At 52.2% G+C, this 18488-nt stretch overlaps 6 protein-coding genes across 6 annotated transcripts; 3 read left to right on the top strand and 3 right to left on the bottom strand.

Moving 5' to 3' along the window:
• Nucleotides 1-478: 478 nt before the first annotated feature.
• Nucleotides 479-2122, bottom strand: CTAM01_00845 (LEM3 family/CDC50 family protein; the record flags this gene model as incomplete). The annotated part of the gene is made up of 7 exons (XM_060516892.1): nucleotides 479-593; nucleotides 656-818; nucleotides 872-1213; nucleotides 1269-1662; nucleotides 1718-1814; nucleotides 1882-1918; nucleotides 2023-2122. The coding sequence occupies 7 exons, from the start codon at nucleotides 2120-2122 to the stop codon at nucleotides 479-481; spliced, it is 1248 nt and encodes a 415-aa protein (XP_060388354.1).
• Nucleotides 2123-5604: 3482 nt separating this feature from the next.
• On the top strand, nucleotides 5605-6845 carry CTAM01_00844 (cAMP-dependent protein kinase regulatory subunit; the record flags this gene model as incomplete). The annotated part of the gene is made up of 2 exons (XM_060516891.1): nucleotides 5605-6090; nucleotides 6144-6845. The coding sequence occupies 2 exons, from the start codon at nucleotides 5605-5607 to the stop codon at nucleotides 6843-6845; spliced, it is 1188 nt and encodes a 395-aa protein (XP_060388353.1).
• A 304-nt stretch (nucleotides 6846-7149) lies between these two features.
• Nucleotides 7150-7838, bottom strand: CTAM01_00843 (breast carcinoma amplified sequence 2; the record flags this gene model as incomplete). Its single annotated transcript, XM_060516890.1, has 2 exons — nucleotides 7150-7739; nucleotides 7802-7838. The coding sequence occupies 2 exons, from the start codon at nucleotides 7836-7838 to the stop codon at nucleotides 7150-7152; spliced, it is 627 nt and encodes a 208-aa protein (XP_060388352.1).
• Nucleotides 7839-9678: 1840 nt separating this feature from the next.
• On the top strand, nucleotides 9679-11291 carry CTAM01_00842 (CFEM domain-containing protein; the record flags this gene model as incomplete). Its single annotated transcript, XM_060516889.1, has 4 exons — nucleotides 9679-9792; nucleotides 9847-9982; nucleotides 10036-10708; nucleotides 10766-11291. 4 exons carry the CDS (start codon nucleotides 9679-9681, stop codon nucleotides 11289-11291), a joined length of 1449 nt encoding a protein of 482 aa, XP_060388351.1.
• A 1052-nt stretch (nucleotides 11292-12343) lies between these two features.
• On the top strand, nucleotides 12344-14037 carry CTAM01_00841 (uncharacterized protein; the record flags this gene model as incomplete). Its single annotated transcript, XM_060516888.1, has 3 exons — nucleotides 12344-12694; nucleotides 12738-13597; nucleotides 13683-14037. 3 exons carry the CDS (start codon nucleotides 12344-12346, stop codon nucleotides 14035-14037), a joined length of 1566 nt encoding a protein of 521 aa, XP_060388350.1.
• A 1217-nt stretch (nucleotides 14038-15254) lies between these two features.
• CTAM01_00840 (uncharacterized protein) lies at nucleotides 15255-15922 on the bottom strand (the record flags this gene model as incomplete). Its single annotated transcript, XM_060516887.1, has 3 exons — nucleotides 15255-15507; nucleotides 15637-15793; nucleotides 15877-15922. 3 exons carry the CDS (start codon nucleotides 15920-15922, stop codon nucleotides 15255-15257), a joined length of 456 nt encoding a protein of 151 aa, XP_060388349.1.
• Nucleotides 15923-18488: the final 2566 nt, after the last annotated feature.

The raw sequence follows: 18488 nt of genomic DNA, 5'->3' as shown, positions 1-18488 counted from the left end.
TTTTTGGTTTCTGCTGGTTGCCTACCTCGCCCTCCCTTTTTAAGGGGGTCTGAAAAAAAAGCTCATCATGCAGGGTCGAAAACCCAAAAAGTTCATGGAAGGAGAAAGCAGAATAAACAATGCGCGTCCTTGACCAGCCGGTAAAGAATACCATAAACAAAAGTCCCCCTTCCTGATCCACTCCTCGGCAGCGGGAGATGCTTTGAAGGGCGGGGTTTCCCTCGTTCAGTCGAGGCCCCCGTTACTCGTACAATTTCATGTCATTCCGTACAAAAACGCCGCGATGCTAGCCTTCCAAATCAATGCTGCGTCAGCTTGCCCAGCCTCACAAATGCGACAGGGGGGAAACGATGCGTTGGCCCCCAGCTGACGACGATGCCGTCACACTGTATGCCAGTCTCGTCGATGTCACAGAAGGTTCGGTTGAGTCAGATGCTGCACGCGCACGAAGAGGGCGCAGCGACTCATCGCGGGCCTTCTAGGCTTCGCCGGGTCGTACTTCGCGACCTGAAGCCATTGCCGAGCTGGGACCGGCACCCGGCTTGGAGCCAGGGGCGTTGTTCCAGGAGAGGTAGGTGTGGTCACCAAGCTTTCTAGGTGGGTTATCAGTATCGAGGTTTTGAAGGGGCTTGGGACTGCAGCGTGGCTTGCTTACCTCGGCTTGATGAGATGGGTAACAGTGAAGATCACACCTAGAAGGATGCACATGCCGCCGACTACTATGTAGGCGATACCCAGGAAAGGGTTTCTGCCACCCATGATCGTTCGCGTGGTGATAACGATGGACTTGCTTCCCTTGTACTCAGTGGTTGGGAAATCTGTGTCTGGGTAAGTACTGAACAATGAGTCGGGTTGTTGAATAGATACTTACTATCGGTGATGTTAACCTCGTACGTGCCGGCCTTCATCGTCTCGTCGTCGTTGCGCTGGTAGAGCTTGCTGAAAGTTGGCAACCCAGCAGTCCTCATCCAAACCTGGAAGGCCTGCCACTCGGCGATGTTTGGCGGAGGGTGCTCAGTGGTGTAGTTGGGGTACCGGACTCTCCAGTTTGGCGGTGGCACGACATCAGCTGGGTCGTACTTGGTTTCCCCATAAAGATCAGCGTCGGACGCCCAGGCGATACCCGAGTTGTTCTTCATCGGGTATATCGAGTCCTCTTGGAGCATGCGGGGCGAAGTAAACGTATCGTTGAACATGGAGTTCGCAATCAGACCTGTTGCTATGTGAATATGTGATCTAATGAGCCAGTAGACTGCGTAAAGACTCACCACAAGGATAGTACGGCTTCAGGGCATCCGAATCCCACTCCAGGGGCTCACAGGAAGAGCTATTCACGTTGCTTGCGGACTCGGCATTTCCCTTGAGCTGCTTGTCGTAAAAGGAAGCAACATAACGTCTGTGGTTCTGGTAGAAATTCGTCAGGTGGTAATAGAACAGGACAGGTGGTCCCATATCCTCAGGAATTCTGAATTGAATTCTGCATTGCTTCGCCTCGTACGTAATCGGTCCGTCGGTGACATCAACGGTTGTCACAGCCCACTCGGCATTCTTCGTCTGGTCGTCGCTCTTAAAGGCAGTGCTGATGTATTTCGAGTCCATTTCACCGAGAGTCGAGGTCGCTTCGGTGAGGCAGTTTGTGTAGTCGATGCGAATTTCCTTCACCTTTGAAGCGCGCGTTTTAGTAAGGGCTTTTTTGGTGTATTAAGACTATGCTTACCTTCGCGCTCGCGTAGAGCAAGAGTCCACCGATCGGAGCAAATATGATTCCGATCGTGAAGAAGAGAGGGAGGACAGTCTTGGGCGTCAAAATCGGCCTGTAGCAGTCAGCCACCGAGATTCCTTTGCGACTAGTCGTCCCCAAAGAGCTGTTGCCAAACTTACTGCCATGCCTTCAACCGTTGTTGTCTGAATGCCGTGTCTGTTCAAAAGCATGTGTCAGTAGCATGATCTTCATTTCATCGTTTCCCAGCGATTCCGCGATTGCCGAAGGGAGGTTGGCTTCCTTCCGGGGCTTCCACATACTCGCTGGGCGGCGGCTCTTCTTCTTGTCTTCCTTCTTTCCAGTGTCATGTTGCGATTCGATGGAGTCGGCGTGGTTGACGCCAGGTGATGGATCGGGCATCTTGGGCAATCGTGCACTCAGAAGGTATGTGCGCGATTGATGTTGGTGATGTTGGCGATCGGTTGCTGTCAAGGAAGTCCAAACTAGAATGCGCTTGCCCGGACAGACAGGAGAGCCGGAAGTCAGCGTAATTGTGGCTTGGCATTGGGTGCGTATATTGGGTCTAGCGTTGTGGCTGAGCAATCCACTTCCTCGTCAACACGGAGCACTGGCAGCCGCCGTTCAGTCGTTCATTGGGCCCCTACAGATAATGCACTGTATGCAGTACCCCCGTGCAGTCCTCTGTACATGCGCAGACGTGGGACAATGGACGCAGCCAGTCAGTCGGAGGGAACAATAGACATCAAAGATGCCTCGAACAAATATAAGTTTTTTGGTACCACAAGATATGATTGCTCTTTGTGGTTTTTTGGTGAGCACCTGTCCAATTCAACTCCCAAAAGGTTTCTAAGAATGGAGCACTCGTAAAGAAAGATCCATAGCCCCACCGTAGTGCTTCTCAGTGACATTCAGTAATTGCTTGTCTAACTTAGGCATACAGAGGCGCGAACTCGTACCTTGAGAAAGATAGCCAGAGTGGCACACGCACGTCAAGAGATAGTGCAAAGTACTTCTACTCTGAGTGAACCAAGAAACAATTCATGGGGCTTCACATTTAAACAAAATTTTGCTAACATTCAGCTGTTTGTTGTGCACCCACCAAAAAAGCAAAATGTTCCGAAACCGAGAATCGAACTCGGGGCTATGCCTAACCTCTCATCTATAATGAGAGGGCATCATGTTGGCCACTACACCATATCGGATTACTGAGTTTTGGCACAAGGTTGATGACCCATATTCCTACATTCATCTCCATTCGTCGCCCAGCCCCACATCTCGGACACTCGAGCGTCTCCTCCTCTTCCTGGCTTCAAATGACAATGCTGTTCGGGATTCTCTTCCGGTACGAAGGGCGATGTCGTCTTATTGGTGTGTCTTGAATTGTAGAAGATAAGTAGTCCCGGTTCTTCCGCCGACCCTAGCTAGAACTCTGTCATAGTACTTTTGTTACTTTTGGTCCCTGGCTGTCTGTCGTACGCTTGGTCTTCACTTTTCATCGTTGTCTCAGCTTACGGAATATTTTCATCATATGGCCGCCAGGTTGTTTTTGGTATAATTAGTCATGCATCATATTTCTCGGCCCTCGTATACCAGGCGGTAGCTGATGTAGAATGTAGTTGTAGAACACTTACGTTGGAAGAGCACCTGATCCAATTGTAAGTATTAGCCATCAAGAGCTTTGAAGGGGAGTCTCGCCAAGGAACACTTACCACGGCCAAGGGACATGGACTTTGATGAAAGATGCTTCAGCGTAGTTTCCAGTGTTTCTAGAACAAGTCACAGAACATCCCAAATTGACTCTGTCTTATATCACACCTAATAGGCCATCGCTTGAAATGATGATTTCGCAAACAAACATGGGCCGTCGTAAAGCATCAAGGATTCAGCTGTAGGCGAGACTTGGCTGTCTGAAAAAGATTCGACAATGCGGCCTGGTGAAAGCGGCAGGCTGAGGTGTCGTTTAGAAAGTGCATCCTGAGACCAAGCAGCTCCCACAACTTTGGCTGGGAGAGGGATCGTTCCCCCTTGCCCGTACCCCTAAAAGGGTTGTACCGGCTTTGATCAGCGGGCTCTCGAATGAAGGAGCCACTGGCAGGAGAGGTTTGGTGAGGGGCAATTGCGGGCGGACGGGGTAGTCCCACTGAAAGCGCCCTGAAATTCCACGGGAGGCCGTCCCCATGATGACATGGCCGAAACCAGGGGATCCAAGATGCCTCAGTGGGAGAGTACGTACCGGCCTGGATATCATCTGAGGCAAGGAAGCAAGGAGGCAATGGAATGAAAGCAGGCAAGGTGTCCTGGGATGCCTGGCAAGCCTGGATTGATTTGCAAGTTGGGCCAGTCAGAGGCGTCGCTGAGAGCTGCACAGAATCGCAACCGAAGCGGCTTGGAAGGTGAAGCCCGGACACTTCGGGCTGCAGGGAAGGCAAGCGGCAGCCGGCCACAAGTTGATCTGTGCGCCTTCTAGAACTCTTCGACGGTCATGACTGGTCAACCGGGGCAGCAGGGCCCCTCAAAAGCTAGGACCTCACCGTCACCTTGTGGAAGGAGATGGGGACATTGAGGAGCAATGGAAGGAGGGAAGGAGGGGAGCACCTGCTTCTTTGCTGCTGTTGTTTGACTGGAAGCAGCGATGCGTCAAAGGCCCTCCGTGCCTCCTGCTTCTCAACCCCCCCACCTTCTTCCCCCCATCCCAGAGCAATCCACGTCCCTAAACCGAACCCAAAAAGCTTCCCTTCCCTTGGCCTTTTCCACTTCTGCCATTCTTCATTTCGTGCTCTCATCACGTCGCCTCCTTCCGCTTCCCTCGACCTGAACAAACAAGCGAACGCTATCCTCGTGGCCAAACCTCGAAACCGGACGACAGCACGAGAGCAATCGGCCACTTGCTTCGCCCTTCGTCTGTCCTATTTCTTAGCTAGCGGCATTCACGACCTCGACCTTACCGTACCCTTGGTTGCTTCACCGCACGAAGTTGACCAGCGACCCTCCCTTCCTCCTTCTCCTTTCTCTCACGTATTGCTCTCGGGGATCTTCATCCGCGTCTGAGCTATCAACAAATCTCCTTCCCGGTCCTGCCAATTCTTCGCTCTAGTATACGGTTGACAGTATCCTCCTACCTCATTAGTCGGTGGCCAATATCACGAAAGCTAGCGAGCTCCCCGCCCAGATTATCACCACCCACTAGCTAGCTCCTCCCGCTGTGGTAAGTAATAGCTCCCGTTCATTTATTGCCACGCGCAGCCCCAGCCCAATTGTCAAGGCTAAGCCCATCAAACACCGGCCTTCCCTTGCTTGTCATCTCGCTTCAACAGCTTCTGCTTTTCGCAACCTTGTTGTTATCGGCACCGGACTCTTGATCTCCAACTTGAGCGTTCCCTGGTATTCATCTTATCCCATCTCTCCTTCCGTTGTTTACGTGGTATCTATTCGAAATCTTGCCACCCCACTACGTCAGAGCTCCTCCAGCCTGTTGAACACGATCCGCCTCATTTCATGTCCTTGCCTGTACCCTACGCAGTCGTTGGCCAGCGGTGTCCAGCTTGATTGGTGCAGCCTGAACGCGGGGACGAAGCATTAGGTGCTTCTTTGCATCCTGCTCAACGACCCCACCAATTTCACAACATTCTTTTATTCACCATCCAGCCCGAAGACCTCAGAGAACCTGGCAACCCTCCAACATTCCTCACCCTACTGTCTGTACGTCGTGGGCCGAAGCTGATCTGAACACAAATAGTTCGCATACGGCTCTCTACCAAACTACTCGCTGTCAACGTCCTTGAACGCTGCGCCGATCGAACACCTTCCAACAGGCGATTCGTGACGGTCTATAGTCTCGAAACGAAAACATCCATCCTTGTACAAGTAGCTATACTGCAACCATGTCCGGCATGTTCAAGAGTCCTTTTGGGGCAAACGCCAACCCTTTCGGAGGACCTACCGATGGACCTCCCGCAGGAGGCAATGCCATTCACCGTGTAATCGAAGAGGAAGAGAATGATAGTGTTACTTCTCCGACATCACCAAATTTCGGTATGAATGCTGGAATGACTTTCAACGGCCCATTCGGCGGTAATGCCGCAGACGACGCTGCGCCTTCTGCGCTGAGAAGCCCACCGAACCCCGAGAGTTACCCTGCCCAGTACAATTTTGGCCGTCGAACCTCGGTCTCTGCTGAGTCTCTCAAGCCTAGTGCCGACACATACGACAATTGGTCGCCCCCTTATCACGAGAAGACCAAGGAGCAGTTGGGCCGTTTGCAAACTGCCATTGAGGGCAATTTCTTGTTCTCCCACCTGGATGAGGAACAGAGCGGCCAAATTCTGGGTGCGCTGAATGAGAAACCCATTCCCGCCAAGGATATCAAAGTAAGTCCAGTCGATATGATGATGCTTTGGAGCTTCCTAACACTCCGCCACAGGTTATTAGCCAAGGTGACGCGGGCGACTTCTTCTACGTCGTAGAGAAGGGGTCTTTTGACGTATATGTCAACAGCAGCGGTACCTTGCAGCCTGGCCCCGAGGGCATGGGTCAGAAAGTCGGTACCATCCAGGCAGGGGGCTCATTTGGTGAACTGGCCTTGATGTACAACGCTCCCCGAGCTGCGACTGTCATCTCTGCCGAATCTGGATGCACCCTTTGGGCGCTCGATCGCCTGACGTTCCGCCGTATTCTCATGGAGTCAACATTCGCTCGGCGACGGATGTACGAGAGTTTCCTGGAAGAGGTGCCTTTGCTGCAAAGCCTCACGCCGTACGAGCGATCCAAGATTGCCGACGCGTTGGAGACTCAGAAGTACGCCCCTGGAGAGACCATCATCAAGGAGGGAGACCCAGGTCATGCGTTCTTCCTTCTGGAGAGCGGCGAGGCCGATGCCTACAAGGGCGGGGTCAAGGAATCTGTAAAGCATTACAGCAAGGGAGATTTCTTTGGTGAACTGGCGCTTTTGAACGACGCCCCTCGCGCCGCTAGCATTGTCGCGACGACGGATGTCAAGGTTGCGAGTCTCGGCAAGAACGCCTTCCAGAGACTTCTTGGTCCCGTTGAAGGCATCATGAGACGGACAAAGTACGAGGAGGTCAAGACTGGCGTTGAGGAGATGGATCCGCTCCAAGCGGCCTGAGAGGAACTTGAAGATGTTTGATTTTGCGTATGATCCAAGATTGGATGGCAGACATTGGGAAGGTTGAAGAGGGTGAATGTCAAGATTCACAACGGCGTTAGGCGGAACCCCCTACCTTCGCTTCCTAAGAGACACGGCTAGTGACGTTCAGATACCTGTTAGTAAAGATTATATTTCTTCCACGGTGCATGGACGTTTGGCGTTTGTGAAAATAAGTGCTCCAGGTGGTATCATTGGCTTGGTCTTTTGTTTGGTGCAGCTGCGGCGGCTGCCTCATTGCGATCTATGCAGAGTGCGGTGCGTCTCAGCCGCCTCTTACCCTCATTTCTTCTAGAACTTCTCGTCTCAATTGTTCGACTGCAATCTCAGTTTCGAGCGTCCTTCCAACGCCCTTCTTCCAATTCTCCTCCAGCCCCTTCATCTCTGCTGCTACTTCTTCCTGCTGGCGTCTCCGGGCGACGGTCAGCACGTCAATGAGACGCTTCGTTTCGGCGAGGTCACGCTCGAAGCCTTTCAGCTCATTTTCGAGTCCCCAATTGCCGATCAACCACGCGTTCTTTCCCCATTTGTCCAACAGATGCAGATTTTGAGCACGAGTATCGAGGTAGGCGTAGGAAATGTAGGCCTTCTGGAGTGAATCGGCGAGGCGAACACGATCTTCTGCTGTAGATGGTGCCCCGGAGTCGGGGAAAGGCTCTTGTGTTTGATAACGCTCGAGATCAATGGCTTTAAGGGGCTGTTTCGAGGCGACACGGTCCAGCTCGAGTTCGACGAGGGGGGAGAAGGAGGGTTCTTTGTAGTTTGGCGTAGGCGCCGGTGAAAAGGTGGATAGTTCAGCTCGGATTAAAGACTCGGCAGCTTCGCGCTCTGCTGGTGTGGGCTCGTCATCAATATCTGCGGGCGTAGTTCGTTAGTCGGAGGATATGCGCTGCAGGCGATTGGCATAACAAACGTACATGGCAACGACTCGTGGAAGGCGTTCAACGTAGACATTTTGTAAGTGCTTCCCCAACAAGGACTTCCTAACCGGAAAACGAGAATAAAGACAAATTCGAGTCTGTCAAGCGGTCCGTATTACCGGTGGAGGGGTTCGGAAGAGTTGATGGCATGGGCGATTTCCGTAGTGGTAGGTGTCTTTGCCGGTGTCAAACGGGCGCGAGGCTGCCGCGATCGTGGTTCAGAAATTTGGAACCTATGGACGCATTGACGCACTGACGCACTGACGCACATTGGATACCCAGATACCTTACCTTAGCTGCCCGATAAGAGGATAAAGCCGGCTACAAGAAAGAGGGGCCCGTGCGTACATCTGGCTTTGTGAGATCGAGCGCACAGGCCATCCCGCCGTCGATCATTGGTCCGGGGTGCGAAGCTTGCGAAAGGTCCACTCACACAGACGCAACGCTTGGGCAGCCAGATTGCCTCGGCAGGCATATCAGCCCTCTCCAGCAGTCGACTAGCGACGCTTCAGCGCTAGCGGGCTGAAAAGGTCCCCTGGCTTTTGGGAACCCCACCCGCCATCTGCTGCCCCGAGTGCCTGGGCTGGACTCGCTCTACACAATCCGTCCCGACTTTCTAGTTCCATGAGAGGCGAGCACGCAAGACATCGATTAACTTGGCAGATGCATGATGGGACGACGCGGGGCCTGACGTGCAGGCATGGCGTTAGTTGGCGATGGCTTCTTGCCTTGCCCCACTGGGACCTTTCTTCTTTCTGGCTTTTTCTTCAACAGCGCTGGGCTTACTAAAAGGCTGACGCAAGGTGCTAAAAATCTGCACTTGCCTGATGAAACTGCTTGTTTTCTTTGACAGCAGCAAGCCTCACATTTATCCGAGAAACATGACAACACCAGAAACACCACAGAGGCGTCGACGACATCGGAATGGAAGCGTTCATTACGCCTTCATTCTTTCTAGACGGCTTCCACGTGGAAATTGGCCTAAGCAATCTCTCGCAATCTCTCGCAATCTCGGAATGAGCGTCTTCCACATAGTCTATCGCAATGCATTTCCACCTGTCGAGAACTATCTGATGTTTCCAGTGGGTTCTCCCATCGGCACACAGTATCCAAAAGAACGGGACGAATTATTTCAGCTAGAAAATGCACCCGCGTCCTAGAGTCGATCCACCCAAAAAAGTCATCGTCTTGACGCTTGATTCCTGATCGCTCTTCATTCGTCGTTGCCGAAGCGCTTTCCCATTCCGTCACCAGTAAGTCGTGCAGGACGGATATGGCGGATGGTGATCCGGAATGCAACCCGGGGGCCTGGAGCAACCCAAGAGGCGACAGTCGCGAGACGTCGTCCGCCCGTCAGTGGTCCGCTATCCCAAGCTATTTGACCTTGGTGTTCCATCCGTGCCTCGCCCCCGTCGGACTATGGAAAAGTGGCTGTCACCGGCCTTGCCGGAAGCAGTGGTCCGGGTACGCTCTGTTCGCGATTCCAGCCTGGATCGTCATCTTCTCATCGAGTCTCCACCACGTGAGAGGGCTAAGAGGCGGCCGCCTCCTTGGCCTAGTGTGGCGCGCTCCTGGCTGAACTATCGCATGCGGCACATCATGTTTGTTGAAAGGAGGTCAAGTCGGGAACTGCGAAGGATTAAGTCGCCTACCCTTAAATGTCGCTGGCAAGGCCAGCCTGGGGTGCCCCCTTTTGTGGTTTGTTGTTTTGTTGTGGACGGTGGCTAGAGGAGAAGAAGAAAAACGTGACAAACGGCCTTGTGATACCAATGCTCCTTCTTTAAGAAGCAAATATCCCCATTGATACGGTCCAGGGTCTTGCTAAGGTTTTCTCGAACTTTATTTGACGACAAAACGGTCTCACCTCGGATATCATGAGGTTTCCACTGTCTCTTGCCTTTTTGGTAGCTGCGCTACTAGCTATTACGGCCGCAGCTCAGAAAGTCAATAGCATCACGGATGCTGTAGCCCAGCTACCTACATGCGCGGTACGGTTTTTCTTGTCCCTAAGTTCGGTCCGTCAACGTCTAACTTTGCTCTAGGTCACCTGCATTCTATCGGCCGTCAAGGACTCGCCATGCGGGTTGACGAACACGACGTGTATCTGCAACGATGCGAAGTTCGAGTCAGATACGGAGACCTGTATAGTCGGAGCATGCAGTATCAAGGACACACTTCGTCAGTCATGCCCTTCTTCTTGACTCTGACTGGCATATGCTAACAATCAGAAGATGCCAAAGCTGTGTTCGAAACCACTTGTGATAAACCTGTCCGAGACCACAGCGCGGAATATGTCCGACTTACATGGGTCCTGCTGGGACTCACCACCTTCGTGGTTGCAGCACGCTTGATTTACAAGTATTTCTCGTCAGCAGAACTCGGGCTCGATGACATGTTCACTCTTCTCGCCTATCTGGCCGTCCTTCCATCATTCATCATCAACCTCGTTGGAATTGTCCCCGCCGGCCTTGGTAAAGATATTTGGACCCTCACACCACATCAAATCGAAAGCTTCGGTTATTGGTTCTATATCCTAGAGCCAATGTACTTCGTACAGATGGGCATTGTCAAGATGGCGATCCTGTGCTTCTACATGCGCATCTTCGACCGCGCCGGACTTGGAAAGCTGCTTTGGGGTACAGCTGCCTTCAATGCTGTCAACACCTTCGTCTTCCTCATGGTTGGCATTTTCCAATGTACACCTATCCACTACTACTGGACGAGGTGGGACGGCGAGCAACAAGGCACCTGTATCAACATTAATGCAGTTCCATGGGCAAACGCTATCATCAGCATCTTACTAGACCTATGGATGCTGTATCTTCCTTTGTCGCGAATCCGAACTCTCAACCTGCACTGGTGGAAGAAGCTAGCCGTCACCCTTATGTTTTGTGTCGGTACTTTGTGAGTACTCACTGAATCCATAACTGACAATTTCGCCGTTGTTCTAACATCACCAAGCGTCACTATAGTCAGTATCCTGAGACTTCAGTCGCTTGTCCGCTTCGCGAGTTCGTTGAACCCTACATGGGATCAATTCGACATTGCGTTCTGGACATGCCTCGAGGTTCCCACCGGCATCATTTGTTGTTGTCTTCCGGCCATCCGTCTCATTCTCATCAAGGCCTTCCCCAAACTCTTTGGAATGCTCACCAAGCGCTACGACACTCAGAAGTATGCGGAATCGCCCTCAAGCGCCGCGGACGGGAGCCGAAGCACGAACCGCATGTCTCGTCCTCTCGGCGATTCCTCCACCACGGAGCTGCAATCAGCCCTGCGAGGCGGCAAAGGCATCGTTTGCACTAAGCAGTTTGCGCTGGAGACACATGACACGTCGAGCCTCTACGCGATGCAAGATCTCGAGTCTGGGAGTGCCAAGAATAGCCTTTCACAAAGCCACCGATCAACGTCGATCTCGCACACCTCAAGCGCTGTCTCGGATTACGGCGCGCCTGGACGGAAACAGTCTGGTCCCCCCGAGCACTAAGCACAACTTAGCATCGGTCTTTGAATAGGGAACGGTACCCGGAAAAGCATAGAATATAGACGGCCAGAATTGATGGCTAGCGGCACTTCAACAAGCGACGCAAGACTCTTTATTCCATATTCTACTTTGTCTTTTTCCGGATAGAAACAATGCGTAGGCGTTAGGAGTCATTTGGGGCTATTCATTTTCAAGATTTAATACCCAGTTACATATGTACCATATCGAAATCAACGGAAAAGGAAAACAAAGAGGGGAGAGCGCTTATGAGCAGATGACAATTAGCGGAAGGGAAAAGTGCCATATGACGGTTTTGGACGCAAGTGCCGTTGTGTAACATAACAAATCCTGTATCTCCGGGCATAGCAGGGCCAAAAAAAACATTTGAAATACCATAGCCGCTCTATCCGCTCTTTGATATTGGCTAGGCGTTGTTTATGGTGATGCAAGCAGCTTGATTTCCCCACTGCTTTGTTCGTCTGTAACGATGTCATGATAGCCACTCATTCAATCACAAACAGCCCTCAAAGGCTTCTGGACTCTAGCAGCTCGCATTTCCCGCCGCAAGTCTCGTTTCTACTCATACGATATACGAATACGAACATACCGCCAGATCGCAGGCATGATGGGCCTACTTCACGTGCCGTTACCTGGAAGCCATGCATATCCGGGCTTCTGGACCTGATGCCTCTGATCTCTATCCCAAATTGAGAGATTGATCACACCGACTACGTACCTACCTGGTACCTGAAACTTTGACCTGCCATTTCCAGTTGCATTTTTGAAACGCTGTAAGATCCACGGAAAGAATGTTGATTGCATCTTTCCTCTTATCATACGGTATCTTGGAGAGGCAGGCGCAGGTCAGGCAGTGGCTCCTTCCTGCGACTGACATGCAAAGGCAGCCCTGCCATTGTGGAAGGTACCTAGTAGTCGGAGAAAGTTCTGTCATGTTCTACGGTTAATTGTTTCTCCCACTTGGTCTTCTTCAATGAACCATCGCGTTAGATATCTTCCACGATCGATGCGTATTATACCCTCCTGAAGCAATACGCATGATGTCGGCTCCATCCATCCAGGCATTCTATCAAAGGGAGGTTCCTGCCACGCCTCAGGATGCTTCGAGAGATAGGACGGGATTTCCGCGAGCCGACGGCTTCACACAAGCAGAAGTCGAGTCCGGACACGACCCCCTTGGTCGAATATGGAACCCATCGGAAGAGTACTCGGAGGTGCATATCGGGCATATCGAGCCAGGCCCGAATCGAATATGCTTCACCGGCCGCGTCGTCAACTACGCATCGGCTCTGCTCGACTCCAAGAATAATTACAACCGTCCGGCACATCAGCTGATTATTGTTGATGGAACCGGTGCAATAGCAGTATTCACGACCTCCTCTTCTCGAGTGCACTCCCTCTAAGGAGACAATCGCTAATTCCTTTACATAGGTAAAGGTAGTTCCCATCGGAATTCCGGCATCACTGCTTGTGATAGGACAGCTCGTCACCATATGGGCCACTTGGGTAGGATCCACTGGAGGTTCACATCATACCAGCATTCCATATGTGACCACGTGGACACCCATCAATCCTACGAACGTTGGAAGCAAGCAGTTCATTCAATTCATCCCGGACACTATTGAAAATCAGCAACTCTACAGAATGCCTTTGGAGTGCGACCGAGGCAAACAGGATCCCAAACCGCTTCCAGGTTTGATGACTCTGTGTCAATATCTCAAAATGGGACACGAAATCGCAGGGGCTCGGATTGTTGTCTGCGTCAAGAGCATTGGATCTCGAAAACGTGTGAAGTCGCGAAACAATCCGAGAGAGTTTGAACTTCTCGAGGTCACAGTTTGGGACGACACCGCCAGCTGCTTGTTGACTCTCTGGGAAGACAAGGCAAACTCCGCCAGGTTCTGGAAGCCCAATAAGACCATGCTACTCTTTACCAGTCCGAAGTTTGTACCCCCTTCCGACAACAAGTCACTACCCTTGAGCGCCAGCATCGGTCTTGATCACAATACCTTAATTGATATCGATCCGAACTTCCAGGATGCCAACTGGCTTCGACAGTGGGTGAAGAAGAGTGTCAAGAAGGAGAGTGTCTATGTGCCTTTTCCCAACGACATTTGGAATGCAGAAGAAGCTGTCCATGGACCAGTTCGGGCGCTCTTTACCCTAGCTGAGGTGGATGACTTCGCTCGGGCTGACCCGGCCAGTGACTTCACCGGCAAGCTAAACTTGACCATACTCGGTATAGACCTTCTCGGTCTTCATCGCAGAAGGATGCTTTGCTGTATAGAATGGTGAGAATGGACTCTTCCTCTCTGAGTCCAGTCTACTTGTAGCAATCAAGGAGGGCACCACGGCTGACGAGTGCGCCTCCTCTAGTTGTGGAGTTCCCCTCTATGCGAACCAAACATCCGCGAATTGCAAGAACTGCTTGCAGAAGAAGTCTCTCGTTCTTAATCCCCGAATCATGGGTATCCTGGCAGACGAAACAGGTTGCGTTGCACAGGGGAAGCTTGTCTGGAGTGACCAGGCCTGGAGCGAGCTCTTCTTCCCCGCCTTCGAGTCGAGTGACATGGTGAACGCGGAGCCGGAGATAGCGGGCGAGGCGAAGAAATTTCCATCTTGGCCTCATCCTGTCGCTTCGTGGGAAGAGCTTACCTTGAAGGATGCCAGTAGACTCCGAGTCTTGGAGGAGCAAATGCTGTATGCTCGTTTTACTTTAACATTCGGCTAGTCCCCGTTTGTCGAGCGGCTGTGTGTGCTTGGAGTTGAGTGGTGAAGGGTTCGTATTTTCCAATAGTGGCTCAGAAGCGGGGGTTGCAGTTCTGTTTCGTCATGGTGTTGGTGGTGTAAAGGGGTGCTCAGCTGGCGATGAGGGGTTAGGACGAGGAACTCAGAGGGAGATAGCCCGCGTATTGAGGGGAATGTAAAGGAAGGCAGATTCGACGAGTATTTCGCTTTCTGATGGCGCATATGACTACAAGTGGCATTGAAGGTGGCTTGCCTATAGCTGTCTGCTCATATCAGGCTGAATCGAAATAGTTTTAGCAGGTGTATGCTCTGGCGAAGTGACGGCGTGGTGATGCTTTGCTCAGGCTGATATGGTCATGCTCTGTGCCAGGAGAACGTGGCTGCCTAGCAGCTTGAATTGGTCCCAAGTTTCTGGATACCTTACCTTCAGAAGATTTACGTTTTGATGGCCGTTGTTGCTGAAAAGCTTTGAAGCATGGACTTTTGAATCCGTGTTGATTCCTCATTTTCGTCCGTGAGCTGGAGGCCTTCCTGTCAACGTACATGTGAGACCAATACGGGATTGCCGTAAGTTTTGGGCCACGTCTGTGATTTGCGTTTACCTGTCCACAAGCGTGGTGGGTGAGGCTGCTGCGAGCAGTCCAGTTACATCTGTCATGGGGCCTCAAAGAGCCAGAACAATGATGACTGACATACCATCAACCAAAAGCTTCATGAAGTAACGGCATCACCCCCATTAGTTGAGTGGGTCGCGATATCACAGGCTCATAAGCGTCACGAACAGATATGGCAAAAATAATTGGTACAAGGCATGGGTCTTTTACTGAGACCATTGGCCGTTTGATTTATGATGATACAAGGGCGACTATTTCATCGCCAGGTCATGATAAGTTCGTGATGCATACTGTCATCCGCCACCGAGGCAGTCAATCTTTCGAGCGGAGATCCCCCTAGGTCCCCGTTCTGTTCCTCGAAATACAAAGCCATATGTCGCCGAATCCGTTTCGAAAGAGAAATGATTGAAGCAAATAACAGAATGTCCTCCCATGCATATTGTAATGTGTGTTTGTGTTGTAGTGTTTGATGTTAACATGGTTCGGAGGACGAACAAGAAAAGCCGTGAAGTGAACATTGACTGCCTTGCCGGATAGCGGTTATGAGAGTGATTGCACCCGAATAAGAGACATCACAGTCGTACAATTAGTGCTTGGTGATCTTCTCATCACCATAGGCGGAAGAGCGACCACTCTCGGAGGACTCGGTCTTGGTAAGGTCCTCGCCGTCTTCCTCGGAGGGGCCGTGTATGGACTCTTCAAAGACAGGCTCGGGTTCGTTGACGTCGAACTTGGTCTTGAAGGCGCCGATGTTATCAGCGAAGCCACTGCTGTTGGTGCGGCGGCGAGCATTGGTGAAGCGGAAGTCCTCGTCAATGACTTCCTCGCCAGCATTGCCCCTATGAAACATGAAAGTTAGCAATTGAATCTAGTTTAAGTCAAGCTGGCGTGCGTTGGCAGGATACGGCGGAGCTTTGAAGTTGCCAAGAAGGGCGTGTGTAAGTGGGGTAGAGGGGGTCCAAACTTACCAATTGCTTCTGCCGCCACCATTCTTCTTCACCTTCTTGGGATCGACGCCCTCGTGGCCGTGCTTCGCAAAGTAGCGAGGCAGGTGCTCTTGGGGAGAGGCAGTTCCGTCGGCCAGGCCAGCGTGGTCACGGTCGTTGTACTTGTGAGATCGAGTCACTGAGACGAGTGTTAGTCGAAGATGCCAAGTGCCATGTTGCTGCCCGAAATGGGATGAAGACACAACGATTCAAGGGTTGAACATTGCCCGTAGAGGCTATTGATGTTCGATTCGGCAATGGAGACCATAAAAAGTCGGAGATGATGGGGAAGAGCATCACAGAAAGGTTGGTGATGCGGGGGAGGTGGAGGCTTCACAGCGTTAGGAGGAGAAAGGGGTACTGACTCTTGATGGAATTGGTGTTGTTGAAGAGTTGGTGTAAGCGTGTAAGGTGTTTGAAGGGGTTCAGGAACAGCGATGTGAGATTGAGGAGGGTTGTTGTTGGTTGAGGTTGGTCAAAACTGATCGTCTTTGATGAGTTGATTCGATGGTTTGAGGAACGGCTTGATGGGTTGTAGTGATGTGAGGATGATGGAGGGGAGGAGGGGAAGATATGTAGATGAGGAGAGCTACTCAGGATGCTTTTAAAGAACGAATGCTCGAGGGGAACGGCAGCCTATCACATCACGCGATCATCAGATAGCTTGCCCAATGGGGTGGCATGGCAAGGGGGGAAGTAGCGAGCAGGTCCGGAACGGCTGGGGGTCCCTTTGGGAAAGTTGGATCGCGTGACTTGATGCAACGGACGGAGGGGCTGCTGCAAGGGAAGCACATCAGGACGGCAGGAGCGAGCTGGACGAGGAAAGGCAGGCCCAAAGAGAAACGGGGTGCCACTGGGAGCACTGGGACACATGGACGGGGGCCGGCCGGCATGGACTGGGAGTGGCCGGGAGTGGAGATGGACGTGGACTGACGCCAGACTAAACCTTCATTATGCCACCTTTTTGTTGTCCCTCTCTCGCGGCATTGAGGAATTGGAGACTAGGGAAGGTGTTGTCTTTGCTGGTCGGCCGGTCTCCAACACTGCATAGCTCCACGCTTTACGTGCCTCGACGTACCTTTCCTTTGCTATTCCATCACCCGCCCCCTCCCTCTCATCCAGTTGCTTGGGGTTCTTGGTTAGAGCTTCTCCTGTTGCCAGATCATCTAATATTGACCATTTCCCGTCTATGAGAGATGTTTCCAATTGTTCCTTCCTCAAAGAAGTCGCTCGTTCTTCTGACAGATGTGCAGCCATGACTGATTGACCACGAGAGCACAGTGACGCAAAGGGGCCCACTCGGATCCGGGGTCTCAGGTACGAGCCCGCAGCTGGGACGGGTGGCCAGATTGCGGGGTAGTGGATACCTCAGTACCAGCCGCCGCTAACCCGGTACATCGTCCAAGCCACTGTATCCCAGCGCCCACCCAAGTACCGGAGCAGCACGAGACCAGTACCTCCGAACCCTTGCCATCGAGCCATTTCGGGGCCGCAACTGATCCAAAACTGCCCATCGTCAGTCTCGTCTCACACCCGTTGGTTCCTTTTTTGTCTCTCCATCAGCCGTCGCTGTTGTCGTCGTCGTCGTTTGCTCAACCGCTTCTTTTTCGTTTGTTTACATCCATTCCTGCAAGGTAACGCCGCAAGGGTCTCAATTGTGCCATTCTGCTGCTTGGTTCCGAGGTCGGGGACCCAAGCTGGCACGCGTGGCTGAGGCAGCTTCTTTCGTGCCTCGTTTGGGCCAATGTGGAAGCTTCGCTATTCTGGCCTGAGCATGGCGCATTGCAACGACTCCATCACGGCAAGCTGCATCAACGGGGCACATGATCATGCTCATGCTCGGTGACTGCCGTCTCCCTTCCGTTTCCCACTTTCTAGGCTTCATGTCTCGTTACTGCCCTTTGCTTTTACCTAACGCATACTGCCTCACGGAGACCTTTAGAAGCTCCATGGTAAACTGCTCCCAGCTTGATGGGGAATGAGGATCCCCAATGGGCCCTCAAAGCCGTCAGCTGCCACAACCTCGCCTCCGTACCTTAGACCCCCAAACCTCAAGAAATCCCGTCCCAACAAGTCTGAGATGCCGCTGCATCTCGCGGAGAATTGACCGTATGACCTGGAATTCCGCGTTTCAATCTCGGTCCCCGAAACCCCTGGACCGGCCAAGCTTGTCAGGTCCGAGTCAATTGACCAATGGCCCCCACCCTGCTCACGCGAAGAGCTTTCTAGAGCTATCTCGAAGCCAACTTCGCCTCCCCCGATCTCGCAATACATCCTACGCTGAAGCCTGCTTCGACTGCTCAGCTGCCTTTCAACTTCAGACAAGATTGGATTCAAGGGTTCGGTTCGGCGCATGGATCGGAGAGCTCACGAGCAGCAGAGAGATCCTCTCTCTTTCGGCCCTGTCCATCGATTGACAGCTTGTACATACAAATGGACACATTCGTTAGCCCCCCTGACTCGCACGAATCGGTTCCCCGCCGTCTGTGCACTTGGCAACACTCCTCCCATCTACCCTGCAGCTGGTTATCTCGACGGCGCGCTTGACGTGTCTCCCATCTACCTGCCGCATTCCCATCAAGGCTGTCATCCCATTCGTCAGTTGACAAACCGGCCGATGGGGACCGGGCCCATCTTCTAACGATCTCCGGCTCCGTTTGCCAGGCTTTACTACCTCTCGGCCCTATTGACTTTATCTGGTCTGGATCTACTGTCGTATCTATCTGGGGCTCTATCTTCTGCTGACCAGATAATGCTATCAGTATGTGTGGATTATATGGTCATGCCGACGATTGCGGAATCGATGTTTCCAAGATTCTATCCATAGAGTCACA

Source organism: Colletotrichum tamarilloi, assembly GCF_030869305.1.
Source record: "Colletotrichum tamarilloi strain Tom-12 chromosome Unknown Scaffold_2.1, whole genome shotgun sequence".
NCBI classification, from domain to species: Eukaryota; Fungi; Ascomycota; class Sordariomycetes; order Glomerellales; family Glomerellaceae; genus Colletotrichum; species Colletotrichum tamarilloi.
This window is presented reverse-complemented; position numbering and strand designations above follow the sequence as displayed.